Consider the following 17,425-nt stretch of genomic DNA (forward strand, 5'->3'; position numbering starts at 1 on the left):
AAGAGGTGTATGTTCAAATCGATGAAATGTGGAAAGCCCAATTCTTATCTGGTGTAATGTTGCAGTGCATATAACAGTGACACCTTAGACCAGGGGTCTCCAACTCCAGTACTCGAGAGGAGAGCTACTGTCCTGCAGCTTTTAGATGCGTCCTTGTTTCGAAACACCTGAATCAAATGAATGGCGTGTAACCTGGCCTTTGCCAAACTTGATGGCACCCTGAAGAGATAATTCAACCACTTGATTCAGCTGTGTTGGACTGGGGATGCATCTAAAATCTGCAGGACAGTAGCTCTCGGGATCTCTGCCTTAGACCATTTGATCTGCAAATCAGCTCGCAGCGATCTAGATTCTAGGCTGCAGACAGCCAGACTTCCTCGTTCAGCTTACCCTTGCAATCACGGGCCATTTTAGCTGTCATCGGCCCCTCTGTTTATGGGCGTATAGCTGGCATCTGCAGGCACGAGTGACTTGAGTAAGATGGTGAATTGCAGTTGTGCATTATCTAATTATCTGCTGTGATTTTAATCTGCAGTAATTTGTGACAAATACTCCCATGGCACGCTCAGATTATTCGATACGGAAGCTCTGCAGCCAGTAAAGACCAGGAGGCCATGCCTGCAGTTTCGCTTTGCTGGTTATCTTGTCTGTATCAGTTCAACGAACCCGGGCTATAAATAGATCCAGTGAGTGTTTCTGGACAGACTACTGTGGTGGTTAGTGAGCATGTGTGTTTCTTTAAGAATTCAGCTGCAATTTGAGCCCTATAGGAACGAGGGAGAGATATAGAGAGAGACGGGGAGAGGGAGCTGGTTAGAGAAGTCGCTCACCAACACCGCCCCCTCCATCATTTCTGTAATCGAGCGTCGAGCTGCACGATCTGCACCTCTGCATTATGCGCGTTTGGTGTCGGTGGGAATTCTCGGTAAACACAGCACAGGCACAGAGCTCCAGCCCCTTCGCATCCCCCACAAATAGCTAGTGTGTGCGCGGAGCAGGAGGCGGTCTGTCCTGTTTATCAAGAAAATGATTCGACACGGCTGTGCCGTTTGCTCAGCGCTTATGGAGGCGAGTCCAGAAACCATAACGAGCTGAGAGAGGGGGAGACGCCAGATATCTTAATGAACGTCATAAGGTAGGTCCGTTTGGGATGATTTTGTCTGCTGTCAAATACGAGGCTACAATACGATGACACGGCTAGGCCACTGCCATTTCTTTTCCATACGCTACAGCAGCTGGCCAGGCAAGCAGGCATGCAGTCAGTGCGGCGTAAACTGGCCTTGTGAGTGGTGTTATTTATACCCGCGTCTTTGTTTGAAAGGAAATGAAGATCTGGTCAAAATCATCTTTGCTTCGAGCATTTGATCATGCACTGTATGTTTAGCAGACGATCCTGCGGCGATGCAGCACTACCCATGTTATTTTCGTGGTGCCATTGGTTCGTCGCTTTCCTTTTTTTTTTTTTTTCCTCTTTAAAAAAAAAAAAAGAGGTTCAGCCGTGTTACGCAAGCGCATACGCCAGTCTTTATAGGAACGTATGGACTGTCATAGCTGTGTTCCAGGAAGAAACCTGCTCCGGTTTTGTGTCTTTCATTTCCCAGAAATTCTAGGCAAGACTCAGTTTGAAGGCGGGCCCCGATTTGGTGTTTTCTGTCCAAGCTGCTGACAGCACAGAACATTAAATAAGGAATAAATAGCCCTGGAGCTGCAGAAGGCTTAATTTGCTTAAGTGATTCAAGCCACATTTCCAGAGGTTCCCGTAGTGAAGCGAGATCAGTGGGTTATCGGGCTATGTCGAGCTTAAAGTCAGAGTTTTCTCTGTTACGAAAGTGGCTGTCATTTTACTTGGCTAAGTCACCATGGTAACTTATGATAACCACCATGGTAACTAATCTGTTTAAAATCCGCCGGGAGCGCCACGTTTTCACTGCTTCTTCTTTTTGAAGCGTATTATAGATTCTCTGCTGGAGGAATGCATTTTATATGTGTAACTAAAACCACCAATCCGTAAACATCCAGTGTTTTAATCTGGTGGTGCAGGAAGTGTATAGATGTCTATACTTGTTGCCAATTTGCTGCTGAGTCTCTTTCACACTTCTGGGATTGCAGCTACTAGAAAACAGAAAACATGCCAAGAATCTCACTGAGTAAAATCATTTTCACTTTTGATTTCCCAACAAACTAAAGCCATCTCCACGTCTCCTGTCAGGCTGTGGGACAGTAACACTTAATGTTTATATGTATCCAGTTTAAAGTTTCAGAGCTTTAATGTGTATCAGTCATGTTAGAAATACACAGCAGCATTGAGAGCGCACTCGGCATTAAAATAATGAACTCAAATTAAAATATTTATTTTACTGCCCTGTGGGTAAAGCACCAGATTAATGAATTTCTGCAGCACTAATCTCATCTTATTTTCAACAGTGTTGCATATCTGTTATATTTTCAACACTCGGTGTAGATCTTTTATCACCATTTTATCAACAGCGCATTAATGGCAGCATCGCCAGTTTCAGCTGGAGACACAGATCACCTTCCAGGTTCCTTCAGAAAGGGCAGCCGGCTTAAAAAAATGCCATATCACAACAAAGCCACCCCCTTTGTGACTCCTTGTGGCAAGGGAACAACCAAAAGTAGCTTTTCCATCATCATTATCAGCTGATACAATTTTTGATTGGCTAAACCCATAAGAATCAGTCAAATGAGGTGTGAAACTCATGAAGGCGCTTCTCTAAGTGTGCAGAGCCTGAAGCAGAAAACCCGGTTTAACAGAGAAAGTTGATAAGCGCTACTGTGATACCTGTTATCTCTGGGCTTTTGTCGGTTAAGCTAATGCAATAAAATGCTGGTTGTGATGAACATGAATATTCACCTCAAGTTGACATAATCTATACACCAGTGTTTCTGTTGTGCTGTAATTGCAAAGGAAACATTTGTTGCTTAAAAAATAGTAGCTTTATTCGTGCTTTGTGCGGTCCTTAATTTGCACAGCATTCTTTTTGCTTCACTCTCATTTATATGTGTAACCGTTTGCCTTGGCAGCAAGACCCTGTGTGACATGGGTAGGGCACAAACATGCATGTGTATACCAAAAACAATCCTCACTCCCTGTAGGAAGTACAGGGATTAGCTTTACTTAAATATCTCTGGGGCCATCATCACTATGTTGGCTCTTCAAGCGTCCCTTTAGCAACAAAAGTCTTTCTACCTTCTACCTAAAGGAGAGAATTCTGGTTTTGGCCTTTAAGTTCCCTTGTGATTATTTTTTTCCACTTTTACTATCGTGCTTTAGTGAAGCACACCGTTTGCCCTCAAACATTTCTTTGACGTGACGCAGAAACAAATGCAGGTATGTAATCACCAAGGCCAGAGCTCCTGGGACTGAGATATGTGTTTTGCGTGCTTGTACTGGGAGATGCTCTGTTTTGTTGCTTGGGGGATGCAAATATGCCTTTCAAATGTAACTGACTTTGCTTCTTACCAACGACTGGCACTGGCCTTATGCAAATATCTTAAATCTAACATAAAGCAGTTCAGTGGTCTGGACTCGCTGACATTTATTTCATTTTTCTGTGAAGTTCTTGTTTTTGAATTCCCTGACCTCCTTTCCAAAATAAGGGAGTAAACTTCCCCTTTAAAAAGTTGTAGGTGAGTTGTAATGTTTCATTGGCACTATGTGGGTCAAAGTAGCATTGATTCCAGGAAGCCCTTCTGATTGGCCCCATAAAGCAGGTTACATGATGTCAGAGGTTTTTGAAGAAAGCAGACATGTTGGCGTGGGTTTCAGTTTTCATGGAGAAAGAGATGGCCAGAATACACAGAGCCTGTGTGGGGTTTGATAAGATCACAAGAGCATGCTGGTGGAGGGGCGTAAGAGTTGGCTGCTTGGGTAGTTACCTATGTGAGCTGAAGGGGCCTTGAAGCGTATGCTGAAGTGGGGAAGTAGCAGTTGGACTTGCAAAGTGGTAGGTTGCAGCATACTGATCCCGTGAGGAAAATTGCATCATATGCTGTAGAGCTGTGCCATGGTCAGTGTAGAATAAGTGAGCTGCTGAAACGAAGACTTATTGTCAAGTTTGGCCTTGCTTTAAGTCTGATTTGAAATGTCTTGGAACCAAATATAGTATTTTAATGCTTTCTTGTGTTTTATCTGTGTGTTTAAAAAGAACAGAGGGTATTTTAAACATTGATATATATGGGTGTCATAGGATTTAATTAGAGTGTGACCCTTCATTTTTCTTTCTTTACAGTTTTCTTCTGCACAGCGCAGGGAAATTATATTGATGTGAAGCGCTGGTGATATAATTGTCTGACAACTATAGAATCACTTGCATCATGTGTTGTCACTCTTGCTCGAACAGTTCATGGATACATTTTATTGGTCATTCTTTGAATTTCCCTTTGGTCCTACAAGCAGGTCAAAGTTTGCACGTATCCAGTGGCGTGACACACAATCTGCCCAATACACTGACCTTTGTGAGCTGCTAGGCTTTACATTGCTAAGAAATATTTCATCGACAGTGTCCCCTTGTGGATGAATTGTGAGCATGCTGATAATCTCTTTTATAATTTCAAAAAATATTATCAATCAGTATCCTAGTTTTCTGGCTACATAAGTATATGGTGCAACATTTCATTGCTTGTTGAAACACTTCCATAGAGCTGTAACGTTTAAGCCACGTACTGTTATTGCTGGAGAATGAATATGCTGTATTTGAAAGTGCTTCTGAGACCTACATCCCACACAAAGCACTTGCCTCTGGACATGTCCCGCTTCCTCCCTGTGTAGAGGTGATTATTCATAATGTGAGTGTGAGTGATTCAGTGACATTCACAGATTCATCTCCCAGAGAATGAGGCCAGCTTTAGGGAAAGAATATTCAGCAGCAACTATATCTATCAGAGCGTTTTGAATACTTGATTTCAAGCTTGTCATTTATTCGCCGATCTGTGAATAAACAACGGGCTGTGTCTGTTTTTCGTCAGTGCACACAGTCCTTTCCCTTTCACATCAGGCCATCTGTAGTAACTGTTATACTTTTGTTGCAGCCATTACCACGTTCTATTATGAAATCCTTAATGGGTTCATAGATCCAGTTGCAGAAATTGTGCTACTGTTGTTGATGCTGGTGGAGAGACATTTGTCAAGGCTGGGGGGTTAAATTAAAATACAAAAAACATCCAAGGATAATTTTCAATCCAACCTACAGAGTTCAAACTGGACAAACAGGTCCAGAAAAGGAAGTTCTAGATACTCATCATAAACGTCTTAGCTAGAAACGACTACTGATAGGATTTTAATTCAAACAGCGTTGTTGATTCTGCAAATATATCAGGTACTTGGTTGATCTGTTGTAATGTGAAAAATGAAAGCAAATCCAGGTAGTGTAGATGAAAATGCATGCATGTCATGCAATTGTGCAAATGCTTCAGTGTAACTGCTTTGCAATGTGCAGCTCGCGGAAAAAGATGCTAGAAATAATGAGGGGAATTTTGATGGAATGGATTGTGTCGGGTATGGCACTTTGCATGTCATCTATATTGCAGCATAAAGTTGGATAGTATGTAAATGGCTTTTATGACTCCTTATCCCTGCCCTCCAAATAGGGGCGATTTAAGTCAGGGGTCGGTTAAAAGCCAATTAAATTGTGTATTTCCAATTCTCTGTCACTGCTTATTTTAAAAGCCTTACAATAGATACACATCTGTAATGTAGAACTTGAGGGAAAAGAAAGTGTGTTGGGCTTTATACGGATGTGCTGAAACCACAAAGTCTGATGTCAGCGCGCACACAGGAAGTCTTTATATTTTTGCCTTCTACCCAAAGTTTCTGCTTCTGCCTGAAGCGGTTCCTGTGTCGTTACACATTGGGCTGCCATTCAGAAATTCACATTAATCATTCAGATTTCAGTGCAAGCTCTGAAGATTTGAAAAGGTAGATGAAACGGATTTGATGACTACTTATACTTAAGAGGTTTGCAGTTGAGAATTAGTAAGTAGATGGAGTCAAAAACGTGGCTACATGGTCATTTCTCTCTTGTTCCTCAAGGTTTAAGACACCTTTTCTGTTTAAGACCTGTGAGCCTTACTGACAGGTTTGATTTGATGTATTTAGTTGTGGATTTTCAGGTAGGCATGTTTTCGGTGCTTCAAGTGATGGTGTATTTACATGGTCAATACTGGTGCAACATTTCATTGCATACTCTCTCTCCTTTTTTTTTTTTTTTTTTTTTTTTTCCCTCAGGTTAATGTTGTTTAAAAAATAACTTTGCTAACTGTTCATATTGTCTAACCATTACCCTTCACTCTCTCTTGCAGTAAGGTTGGGTGGCCATGGACCCTTTCAACCAGCTTATTCTCGTCATCTCAGTGACCAGCTTCTTCACCTTCCAGTGGCTCTTCCACAGAGTCAGCCCCTGGTTGTCTGTACGCATCAGTCCTGGCTTCCTTGGCCTCAGCGACAAGCAGAAGGTGGAATGGAACTCGAGGTGACCGAAGTCTTACTCTCACTTGGTCATGAGTATTTACTTCCACTGGGCTGCATGGAGTGTGACACTGTTCTATGTTTAACAGAGGATGATTTGTTTTAGCTCTGTCCAAACATGTCTACTAACATTAAACCCACATATTTACAGTGGCACTCAGAGAAGACTCACATGTAGGATTCATTGCGGTATTTTCTCTACAGCTATTGTGTAAGGTTCCAGCAACATGGGGGAGATTAACTAGATTGGTATTCCGAATGATCAGACTAAACTAGCCTGGTACAGCTTCCATGAATCTTGCTCTTACATGTCCTGTTTTTGCTGAGTTCATTATCCGTGAGAGCACTTGTGAAAGCAGAATGGCTACGTGATTTTAAAGTGGAAATCAAAATGAATTATTACTGGAAAGGGATACAAGCTGGGAATTCAGGGATCCCTCTTAAATTCCATGACTTCACAGTATTGTATTTATACAGTGGGGCTGTCAGGGTCTGTCTGACTGCTGAGGGCTGTGGACTGTCTCACTGTTTGAGTGATTGAATGGGACTGTGCGCCGCTCTGTCTGACCCTTCAGCAGTGTTTAATCTCTTAGTTTAATTGGTCTGAATCTGTGTGCAGTCGTGACAGGCAATCAGTTGATCCACGGTGAGTACTAAAAATTCCTCTGTCTGAAGTACAGACCAGCTTCATGGGACTTATAATGAATAGAAAGTATATTATCCATTACTGTGTCATCATCTGCCCTTTTCAGGGATGAGCAGATAATCAAGGCTGTATGTTTTTTTTTTTTCTCTCTTTTTATTTCAGGACAGTATCAACGTTTCACGCCTTGTTGGTGGGAATATTCTGTCTTTACATTCTGTTTTTTGATGATGCTGTCAATGAAGATCCAGTTTGGTAAGAGTTTTGGCTTGGAAGTTAATTTTTTTTTTTTCTCAAAAGTTTTGGTTTATTTCATAATGAAGGTTATGTTTTTCTGCATTAATGTCCCCTTTGCATAGTTAAAGATGCCTAATACTGAAGAGGTGTGCAAGGGAGACAGCTTCTGGTTTGTGTCAATATCAAATAGTGAGCATAATTGTTTTAAGTTATAATGGTTACAATATTTGGCTAATCAGGCGATTACCTACCTACTACAGTCTTTGTGCTAAATGTGTAAAACTTATTTATCTGAGTTTTTATCTGTATCAGTTATACTATTAGTAACCCTGCCCTGCTCTTTATTGGACTGGAATTACTCTTTAGTGTTGGAAGCCAAGTCTGTGTATAGCTTAAGCTAGTGTTAGGTTTGTAAAAGGACAGTCTTCTTTTCCTTTGTAAAAGTGAAACATTGGTAGCTGTAGTATATTGAGATAACTTGTAACTATAACTGTACATTCACCTGGAACTTTTTTTTTTTTTTTTTTTTTTTTAAATTTCTTGCAGTTTTTGTTTTTATAGAAGTTACTGGTAGCATTAACTTGCTAGCTAGCTTGAGTTGCTAACATCTGCTTGTTCTTTTTTGTTCTCTTTTTTTAATACCATAAATTAGTTAGAAATTCTGAATCTCCATGTGTTTGTAAAGTCAATTATACCATTTTAAAAAATTACAAAGAATTATTAGCGTTATGTATTACAATGTACTATGCTAAAATCAACAGCTAGACAAGTAGCCTAAACCAGAGCTAACCTCAGTCCAAATTTGGAGACAGGTTGCTATCATGCAACCTGTGCAGTTGCCTTGCAATCACGTGTTGTTGCTCAGTGGTTTCGAAGGTATTGTACATTTAACCTCTGGACATGTTGGGGGTTTTTTTTTGTTTGTTTGTTTGGTTTTTTTTCCCCCTCTCTCCTTTTTTTCAATGTGACTGAGGCTAAAGTGTGAATTCTGCCTCACAATACTGCACCCAACATGTACACACACACACACACACACTTTAATGTAGACTCATTCTTTTGCGCATCTTGTGTCAGAATCTATTTTATCAAGCGTAAGTCACACACAGTACAAATTAATTTCTTATTTTTTCAATAGGGGAGATCCTACACTGGTTAAGACAAACGTCGCAATTACAACAGGCTACCTCATATCGGGTAAGAGAAAGCTTTCAGTTTGTCAGCATAATTTTGTTAAAGTGAGTGAAAAAGAACATGCACATAATAAATTTGCGATAAACTTTGATGCTTGATGACACATTTGTGGTTCAGCCGTACTGTGCCAGCTGCTGTTTCCAAATAGTTCTGTATGCACTTAGATTGCCTTGATTACACCAATGACATGCTGTCCCTCTTTGCCCTCTTCTTCTGTTTTCCAGATTTGCTGCTGATATTTTATTATTGGAAGGCAATAGGCGACAAGTTTTTTGTAGTTCATCATCTGGCAGCGTTGTATGCTTACTACTATGTACTGGTGAGTGCCCTATTGCCCAATAGCAGAACGTGCAGGCAAGATGGGAAAGAGACAACCAAGGGTGAACAGCTATGTCCTTTTTCAGCTGGGTGTGATACATAGCCACGTATAGTCATAGGTGAGCTTAATATTTACGAGGGAGAGCCAGTTTGGTCTGTGTAAGAGATACATCAATCCCATGCAAACACATCAGATAAGTTCTCAGATAGTTAAAGCTTCAGCTCTGTCTTTATTTATTTTATTGCAAGGGGAAAGGTGCTAGAGAAAGTAAAGCATTCTTATCAGTTAGTAAGTAGCAGTATTAGTTTCTTTATTTTTCCATAGCAGAACATTCAGTTTTGGCATTATTCAAGTGTGCGAGTAATAAGATAACTGTTCTTTGGTGGTTGATGCCTTTCCTGAAAATGGCTGATTGGCACATTAACACCTTGAATAGTGTTGTGAAAATTGTAGGAAAAACAGTAATAGTCTTGATGGGATTTAGTTCAGTTTGACGTTTCCGTTTGGCCATGATGTACCTTATAAAACAATAAATCAGCTGTTTGTTGTGCAAGCTGGATCTTGTATCAGTGGTGCTCATTGTATTTAAAAAAAAAATTCAATTAAAGATAAAAACTTGTGTATGCTGCATTGCTGCCATACACTTTGGTGTGCCAATGGCGACTCTATCCAGCATTTGTAGGTGGCACTGTTCACTCTTGGTTCAATCTGAAACCCTCTAGGTTGCCAGGATCTGTCGCATAATTACGGGAAATGAATGACTATGGTATTTTTTGCATGGAATGCTCAGTGACAGTACTGGCTGATGACCCTCTCCCTGCCCCCCTCCCCCCTCACCTTGCCCTTACAGTTTCTGTGCTTTTTGTTTTACTGACCCCCCCTTTAAATGTTGTGTGACTCTGGTGTAAGCTAAACTTTTCTGAGCTTAGCACAACTGAATGCTCAACTGTAACCACTGTGTGCATGCTCATAGCTTTGACGTGCTCTACACAGGCAGAGATTTCTGTCCTGTTACTGTGCATGAAAACAAAAAGTATTTACCATTCTTAATTACTTACCTGCCTATCTACAGTACCTTGGCTTCTGCTTGTCTGTCTTTTGTGCCAGAGCCTAGTCCTGGCTCCTCTCTTACACTCCATGCCAAGATGATAAAGTCCATTGCATAATATATAGGCCCGTTTTTCAAATACCATGCTGAATGTATTCTCAAGGGTCTACTCTAGGAGTCTGGGGGATAAAAATGAACTAGTGCTCCAAAAAGTCTTACATGAACTTTATTTTACAGTTACAGTAAATAAATGCTCTCAGTTCTCTATATTGAGCAAAAACGCAGAAAGGCATGGAATTTGCATCACTCTGATAGTAGCCCCCAATTAATCAAGCTGCTTTTTTTTTTTTTTTTTTTTTTTTTAAATCTAAAAAGATGTTTTTAATTACTTGGCACTAATAGATGTAGTGTAAAGCTTACACTCTACATATTTACGTCTCACTCCCTGCTCTTGTCTATTTTAGTCGCGGCTGGATTTACGGATTATGTTTTCTCTTTTTAATCTGACAGACATTTTATTTACTTTTTTCATCTTTTAGCATTGCTAATGAGAAATATTACCTTTCCGTGTTTCTGTATCTGAACAATAATTGTGTTAGTAATGGCAGTAAAATGGTGTCATATGGTTGGTTTAAGATTCTGACTTAACACTGACTGTAAATCTAGTCGTATCTGTAGAAACGGAACGACTGTATCTAAAACAGTTCGGTAAATGAGATGAAGTAGGCCATACTGTTACTGGACACTCATGACTTTGTTTCTCAGACTAGATCTGAAATGCACATGGAACAGCAGCATGAATGTAGCCGTAATAAATTAGTTGTAATCACCCCCAAAAAGTTGGCTAACCTTTGATGTCATTTTCATTTTATTTAGTTTTGTTCCCACCCAGATTTGTCATATGTTGTCAAAGTCTTATTAGTTAAATGTGTTGAATGTGTTTATGTGGAACTGTTTATGTCAAAACTCTAAATCCACTGTTCCACAGTTCATACTTTGTAGGATGACTGAGAGATAACTGCTGCACATGCTAACTAGCTTATGCAACATGAGCACATGGCTAATTAGCATATCATTGCACATACACATTACCGAAACACATGCATTTTACACTAAATAAGCACTCTAAAAATGCTTTTACAGTTGAGCTATTTCACCACAAAGCTTTGCTAACACACCCGAAATGTCCCCAAAGTTAGATGAAGCTAGTGTAGCAATGCCTTCAGATCTGCCATGGCTGTCACGTAATCTTAATAATATCATTGCATTAACTTTCTCTGTTGCTACTTGAACCTTACCTTTATTAAAATATCCTATCACTGTCTCCATTTGTAACATAATGAAGTTCAACAGTGGGGGCAATGGATAGGGCATCATGGGCCAACAAGGTTGTGGATTGTTTTCAGAACCATTGCACTCCAATGAAACAAAAACATTACACAAGGCACATAGCTCTAGCTAAACTGACTCCTATTGAGAAATATTAGTAAAAAAAATGCAAAATGTAATTTTTTTTTGTTATGCTTTTCTATTAAGTAGCCAATCACAAATATTGCTCAAGTAATTTAATTATTTTGTGTGGCAGCCTTTTGTGCTTATTTAAAAGTTAAGCGTAGCTTCTCAAAAATATTGGATGCATGCTTTCGTTTTTCTCAGTGTTGTAAGTGTTGCTTCTTCTTTGCTTTGTGTTGTGGCATTGTATTTTTTTGTTTCCTTCTAATATATCTGTCTGTCTGTCCTTTGCTGACTTTAACATAAATGGCCCCTCTTCAAACCTTACATGCAAAAACTACCAAGGTGAAGTTGGGTTGTGTCATCTCCGTTCATGCAAAAACTACCAAAAAGTTGTCATTTAGAAACCCAGAGCAGGTCTTGATCTAGATGGGGACTTTTTTTTTATTCCTGTCTTGTCTGCTGTTATTGCTCTTGTGTTGTACTGAGCAGCTATGATGCCCAGTCACAGTATGGACTTACCAGTTCCTAGAGGTACTAGCATGCTAATGCTAGATGGGAATATACAGTTACAAGAAAAGGTTTATGAATCTGTGAAGGATTTCTAGGAATTTTACATTGATTTCTCATAAATGTGGTGTGATATTCATCCAAGTCACAATTGCAGGCAAACACAATATGACTAAACTAATAAAGAAACAGCTATGCTTTTCACAGCTTTATTGAACAGTAACTCATTGGATATGGTGATAAAAGTGCTTATCCGAAAGCTCTAGTTTTGAGTTGTGGCTTCTTTACCATGTGACTGGACATTGCAGTCATTGTTCATTATGTTCAAGCTTTGGAATGACCAAGTCAGACAGACTTTTAACAGGAAGGCGGCGCTGGGTTCATAACCACTGTACTGCAGAGACCTTTCGGTTTGGAGTTTGCATGTTCTCCCTGTGCCTTCCTGAGTTCTCTCTGGGTATTCCGACCTCTCCCCAGGCCTAAGACATGCTTGTTAGGTTAATTGGCAACTGGTCATTGATGTGAATGGTTGCCTCTCTCTGTTTATTCTTGTGGTAGACTGGCAACCTGTACAGGTTGTACTCCACCTCTCACCTTTTGACACCAGGAATAGGCTCCAGGCCCCATGACCCTAAGTTGGATAAATAGAAGAAAATTGGTAATCGATTAGAAAGCTTCATTATCATGCTACAGGAAACATTTGATAAAGATGGCTGCTGCCAACGGAGGTTCTAGGAGACACTAAATTTAGTTACTTTTGGACTGGACTTGAGTTATTATTCAGAATCAGTTTATAGGTTGTGTTATTAGTTTAGTCAAACTGTTTTTGTTAAGTGTGACTTGGATTAAGATCAAACCACATTTTTATGAGTAATTATTGTTGAATTCCTAAGGGTTTACAAACCTTTTCTTGTAATTGTAAACTGTTTGTATCACACAGTAAGTATGTTTCTTTGACCAACTTTTGTTACAGCCCTGACGGTAAGTCTTTTCTGTAAAAGTTAGGCTGCTGGCCAAATAACTTTGAATTCTGCATCCTTAATTTGAGCTGTGTTCTGTGCTGAGTTTGTAGCCAGCAGTCGGGAACAAAAAAAATAGTTTTCAAACTGCTGAGTCAAACAGTCTTATTGCAGCAGAAATCGAGATTGAGATCATTACACTTCATTCTAATTAATGCACTTTCTCAATCATGAATCACATTTATTTGAATATTTCCCTTATTATTGCCTCTAACTTTCCCAATGATTATATTGATGCAGCAGGTTTCAACTACTGTGGCAGTTGAAACCTGCTGCAGATCATCCGTTTCACAAAATAGTAGAATTCAGCACCTAATCCTGTAATGACATGTTTGGCAGTCAAATGTATTGCTTTATACTCTGCATGGCTTCTGATTGCTCCTTGAAATAGTGGCTGGCTGAATGTTTTTATAGTTGTACAGTGTATATATATCAAGTCCTGTTTCTGATATGTGCTCTTTTTAATTGTTGTTGTTGTTATTTAGATGAACGGCCTTTTATGCTACAATGCTTTTTTGTTTTGTTTTTTTAATGATTGTTGTGTTGGCGACTCAGATAATGCAAAAATGCTACATTTTGTGTGGGCATTTCTATATATCGCCTATTATTTTGGGTTTTAAGGATTACCTGATAATAAAGATATTGTTGCAAATTAAAATATTTTTGTCTTAACAGAAACTAAACTAATTTTTTCTGGATGATCTATATAATCTGATTTTGCTCAGAGTAACTGCCCAGATTGAGGGAGTCTTCTCTTTTTTTTTTTTTTTTTTTTTTTTTTCTTCTCAGTTTTAATTCCAAAGAAATAATTGACCACTGTAACTTTAATCCATTTGCACTGCAAAATAACAGAAGATTGTTATTTTGTATAATCATTCTTTATTATCTCTTTATGATGAGTTTCTTTTTACAATAAGGAAGGACTCCTCTGTGAAATAGACTCAGGTGACAGTGTAATTTTTGGACTGCAAAAATAAAGGAATACCCTTCTGCTCTGAAGGAGACGACTGTCTTTTTGGGACAACACCTTGAACTACTTAGGACAATATTAAACATAGTTGCACATGGTTAAGGCTGTGGTTTCTTTAAATCTTTGTTTTAATACATATAACTGCTGATGTCTCAGTCTTGGTAAGAAATGGTGTTTGTGTTGACCCGGTGGTGCACCAGCATCATGCCCATCATTCTTCAGTGGAATTGTTGTTGTTCCTCTCATGTCTTGTTGTCTTCCTGTCCTCATTTTGTTTTTCCAGGGCCAAGGAATGTTGCCTTATTTTGCTAACTTCCGCCTGCTAGCTGAGTTTTCTACACCGTGTGTAAACCAGCGGTATGTACTAGCTTGCTTATGACCTGTTTTTCAGGTATCTTTAGGTCTTTTTTTTTTTTATATATATTTACCTTGGTCATTAGCAAGTGGAATGCATCTCAGGTGACAGCCACAGTTAAGAATATCCTATAGGATATTCTTAACTGTGGCTACGCAAAAGTAGAAAAGGTATACCTTTTCTACTTTTGCGTCTTCCTTCAGCCTATATTTAGGATTATCATATGGATGACTGTGTGTGTTTAGGCGCTCAAATCTCCACCTGTTGACAGAAAACTCAGTTTAAGGCCCCAGTCATGCAAGTCAACCACCAGTTGTCAAATAAAAATGCAGATTCCTCAAGTGGTTTCTGGAGGTTTCTAGCAGTCGCTAAAGTGTTATTGGTCACCAAGAGATGTGTGACGCTGCACTGAAAACCACCTTTCAATTGCTTTAGTTGCTAGAAGGTTGTCGTGGCTGCCAGTAGTTTGGATGGTAGATACCTACTTGTCTGCAAACACTTGGAAACTACTTGCTAAGCTGTAGTGAGAACTGAAAAAGAGCAACATAAGCTGTTGTGCTTTACCCCTGTAACTGGCACATTTGAAAGTTTTACCCTGAAGGTGAATGAGCTCCAGTTTGTGTTGCAGGTTTCACAGCTACACTACAGCTTGGAGAATAAATGGTGAGTGTTCACAGATGCGCTGGTGTCTTTTAGACAAATCACTGGCCCCCACAACAATCAACAAGGTTTTTCCCCAGTGACTGGAGATTCTGAGGGGAGTCTGTAGGCCATTCTGTAGGCCTGTGTAACTGAGGCCCTTTTAACCTGAGTTCTGGCACAAAGAAGATCACATATGGCTTAGACTTGACTAATATTGAAATTATACCCTGCTGGCCAAGGTATAGTTACCACGCACACACTTACTGATTGCTAAATATTTCCAAAAAGTTACTTAAGACGAGTTCTTTAAAGTCAGATATTTATCGTGCTAGAGCACAGGATAAAACATCTCTGGGTTTACCTAAGATCTTTGGTAAACCAAATGATTATTACTGGTTCTTAAACTTAATGGATTAGTTAATTTATTTTAAAAAAATTAAGTCTGGATTGCCTATCGTAAGGTCTTCTACTAGAAAGTTTAATGAACTCATGGTAATTTCCTGTCTACATGTTTTGTGTTCAGATGGTTCTTTGAGATTGAGGTTTTTTTTGTTTTTAACTTTAATGTGGCAAGGTACTTACTGTCTTTTAAAATTGAATTGAATACTGTTATTGTTTTCTGAAAAAATGTGCTTTGTTTCAGCTGGTTCTTTGAGGTGTTGGGTTATCCCAAGTCCTCCCGGCCCAACATGGCAAATGGCGTTGCCATGGCAGTGGTGTTTTTCCTCGTCCGCATCGGTGTCATGCCAGTCTACTACAGTCGCATGTATGCGGTCTATGGCACTGAGGCCTTCTACCTGGTGCCATGGGGTGGTCGTGTAGCCTGGATCTGCTCCAGCATCTGCTTGGACATTATGAACATAATGTGGATGCATAAGATCGCCCGTGGATGTTACAAGGTCCTACGATCAGCACACCGGAGCAAAGCTGGCACACCTCAGGAAAACGGCAAGACGGATTAAGAGAACCAGGTGTCACTGGTGAGAACATGCCACAGCAGAAACACTGACAACACTATGTGCAGTGGCTCGTAGCAAGTTGGACCCTGGCATGCAAGGCTGCTTCATTAGCAGCCTACCTGGGACTTGAGATTACAAGACCACATGCAGTGAGGGAACTTGAAAGCAGGCACAGTGACCGAGATGTACCAATGGACCATTTAAAATGGCCATCCCAAAGCCATGAAATGACCTCTTAGCAATACTGTGTGCATGGCCAATTATTTTTCTTGTGAAGGATTTACCAGAAGAGGTCATCCCGGGACAAAGCGGCTGTTAGCCCAACGACAAATTGTCAAAAAGTTTACCATTCTTTACGAACTTCGTGATCAACAAAAGACTTTTGTATTAATGCTGCTGTCAGAGTCGCAGAATGAAAACGATGAAATAGATGGTGTTGGTGAGGTAAATATGTGAGGAAACCTCCAAAGCATTTTGTGAATCCACATTGATGGTCAGTGTCATAAAATCCTTGTTAGATGCCATTTGAGGGATATGTGATTAAGAAATAATCAAATTCCATCAAGTGCAGTCTCAGAAGAATTTGTGATTTTATTTTTTTTAATTAAATTCAATTTTTTTTTTTTTAAATCACTCAACCCCTTGTAATTTAATTTTTTTTAACCTTTATTTAACCAGGAAGTGAAATTCCAGAGAGTGAGATGTTCTTTTGTGAGTGCCAAAATGCGCAGATACAAACCAGCATTTAAAGTCTATCAGAATAACAGAAGTCATATATGTTCATTTTAAATGTAGGGTTGAAGACGAATCGGTACATATATGCATTTTCTTACTTTTGTCTTGCTGGAGTCAAAGTACATAGGGTTTTAAAGATACATAGGATATTAATTAACTGGTATTATTTAAAAGGAGATGTGCAGAGTACCTTAGAAATACTAAAAGGGAAAGTGAATGTTACTGGTGGTGTCTGTACAATAAGAAATTCAAGCGCATCATCAGATGTTAATCCAGCCAAGTTATGTATACAAACTGATCACTTTGCTTTTAAAAAGTGTGTTGCTGAAGTGTTTTATTCCACATTTTCTTAGTTTTGCATTATGAAATGAATGTAGAGAGGTGAAACTCAACTGAGTCAGGGCCAAGGACAAATATGACAAATTCAACAAAACCCAGATTTTCACAGAAAATGTTTTAACGCTTTAGTTGACCTGACATTTAATGTTTGTTTGCCCTTCCGAGTGTTACTTGTTGGCTTTTTTTTTTTTTTTTTTTTTTTGCCGCAAACTTAATTCTATACTTTTCTAGCTGTTGCCAATCCTGCAGTGTACATTTTTAGCTGGCACATTGAAACAAAACATCAAAAGTAGACACTGAATAATCTTGAATCGATGGCAGCGAAATACTTCAAAAGTTGAGACGTGAAGAGCAAAAGTCTTGTAACAGCATAACACAATAATTTTCAGTTTCGGCATTTTTGTTTAGATTTTATTCACCCAGGAAGATACAAAGCCTTTACATATAGGAGACGTTTAAGATCTTTTTTTTTTTTTACTTTTCTTTTTTAAACAGAGCCGTAGTTTAACGTAAAGTCAACGA

General features: G+C 39.4%; 1 protein-coding gene across 3 annotated transcripts; it reads left to right on the top strand.

Moving 5' to 3' along the window:
• Positions 1-340: 340 nt before the first annotated feature.
• tlcd4a (TLC domain containing 4a) lies at positions 341-16,462 on the top strand. Of its 3 annotated transcripts, XM_026179890.2 has the most exons (8): positions 816-1,135; positions 6,319-6,488; positions 7,293-7,382; positions 8,500-8,558; positions 8,780-8,874; positions 14,157-14,230; positions 14,857-14,891; positions 15,514-16,462. In XM_026179890.2, exons 2-8 carry the CDS (start codon positions 6,334-6,336, stop codon positions 15,690-15,692), a joined length of 687 nt encoding a protein of 228 aa, XP_026035675.1. In that variant the 5' UTR covers positions 816-1,135; positions 6,319-6,333; the 3' UTR covers positions 15,693-16,462. The 3 variants fall into 3 exon arrangements, with proteins under 3 accessions (XP_026035673.1, XP_026035672.1, XP_026035675.1); XM_026179888.2 differs by lacking the exons at positions 816-1,135; positions 14,857-14,891 and adding an exon at positions 341-475; XM_026179887.2 differs by lacking the exon at positions 14,857-14,891 and having other exon boundaries at positions 791-1,135.
• The last annotated feature ends 963 nt before the right edge of the window (positions 16,463-17,425 follow it).

This window comes from Astatotilapia calliptera, chromosome 9 (genome assembly GCF_964374335.1).
Source record: "Astatotilapia calliptera chromosome 9, fAstCal68.1, whole genome shotgun sequence".
NCBI lineage: Eukaryota > Metazoa > Chordata > Actinopteri > Cichliformes > Cichlidae > Astatotilapia > Astatotilapia calliptera.

Bases quoted from the DNA above. Each gene is read 5' to 3' on its own strand.
- tlcd4a (XM_026179888.2), top strand. From the start codon at position 6,334: ATGGACCCTTTCAACCAGCTTATTCTCGTCATCTCAGTGACCAGCTTC. The intron at 8,875-14,156 runs GTGAGTGCCCTA...TTGTTTTTCCAG, and splicing joins ATGCTTACTACTATGTACTG to GGCCAAGGAATGTTGCCTTA. The intron at 14,231-15,513 runs GTATGTACTAGC...GCTTTGTTTCAG, and splicing joins ACACCGTGTGTAAACCAGCG to CTGGTTCTTTGAGGTGTTGG.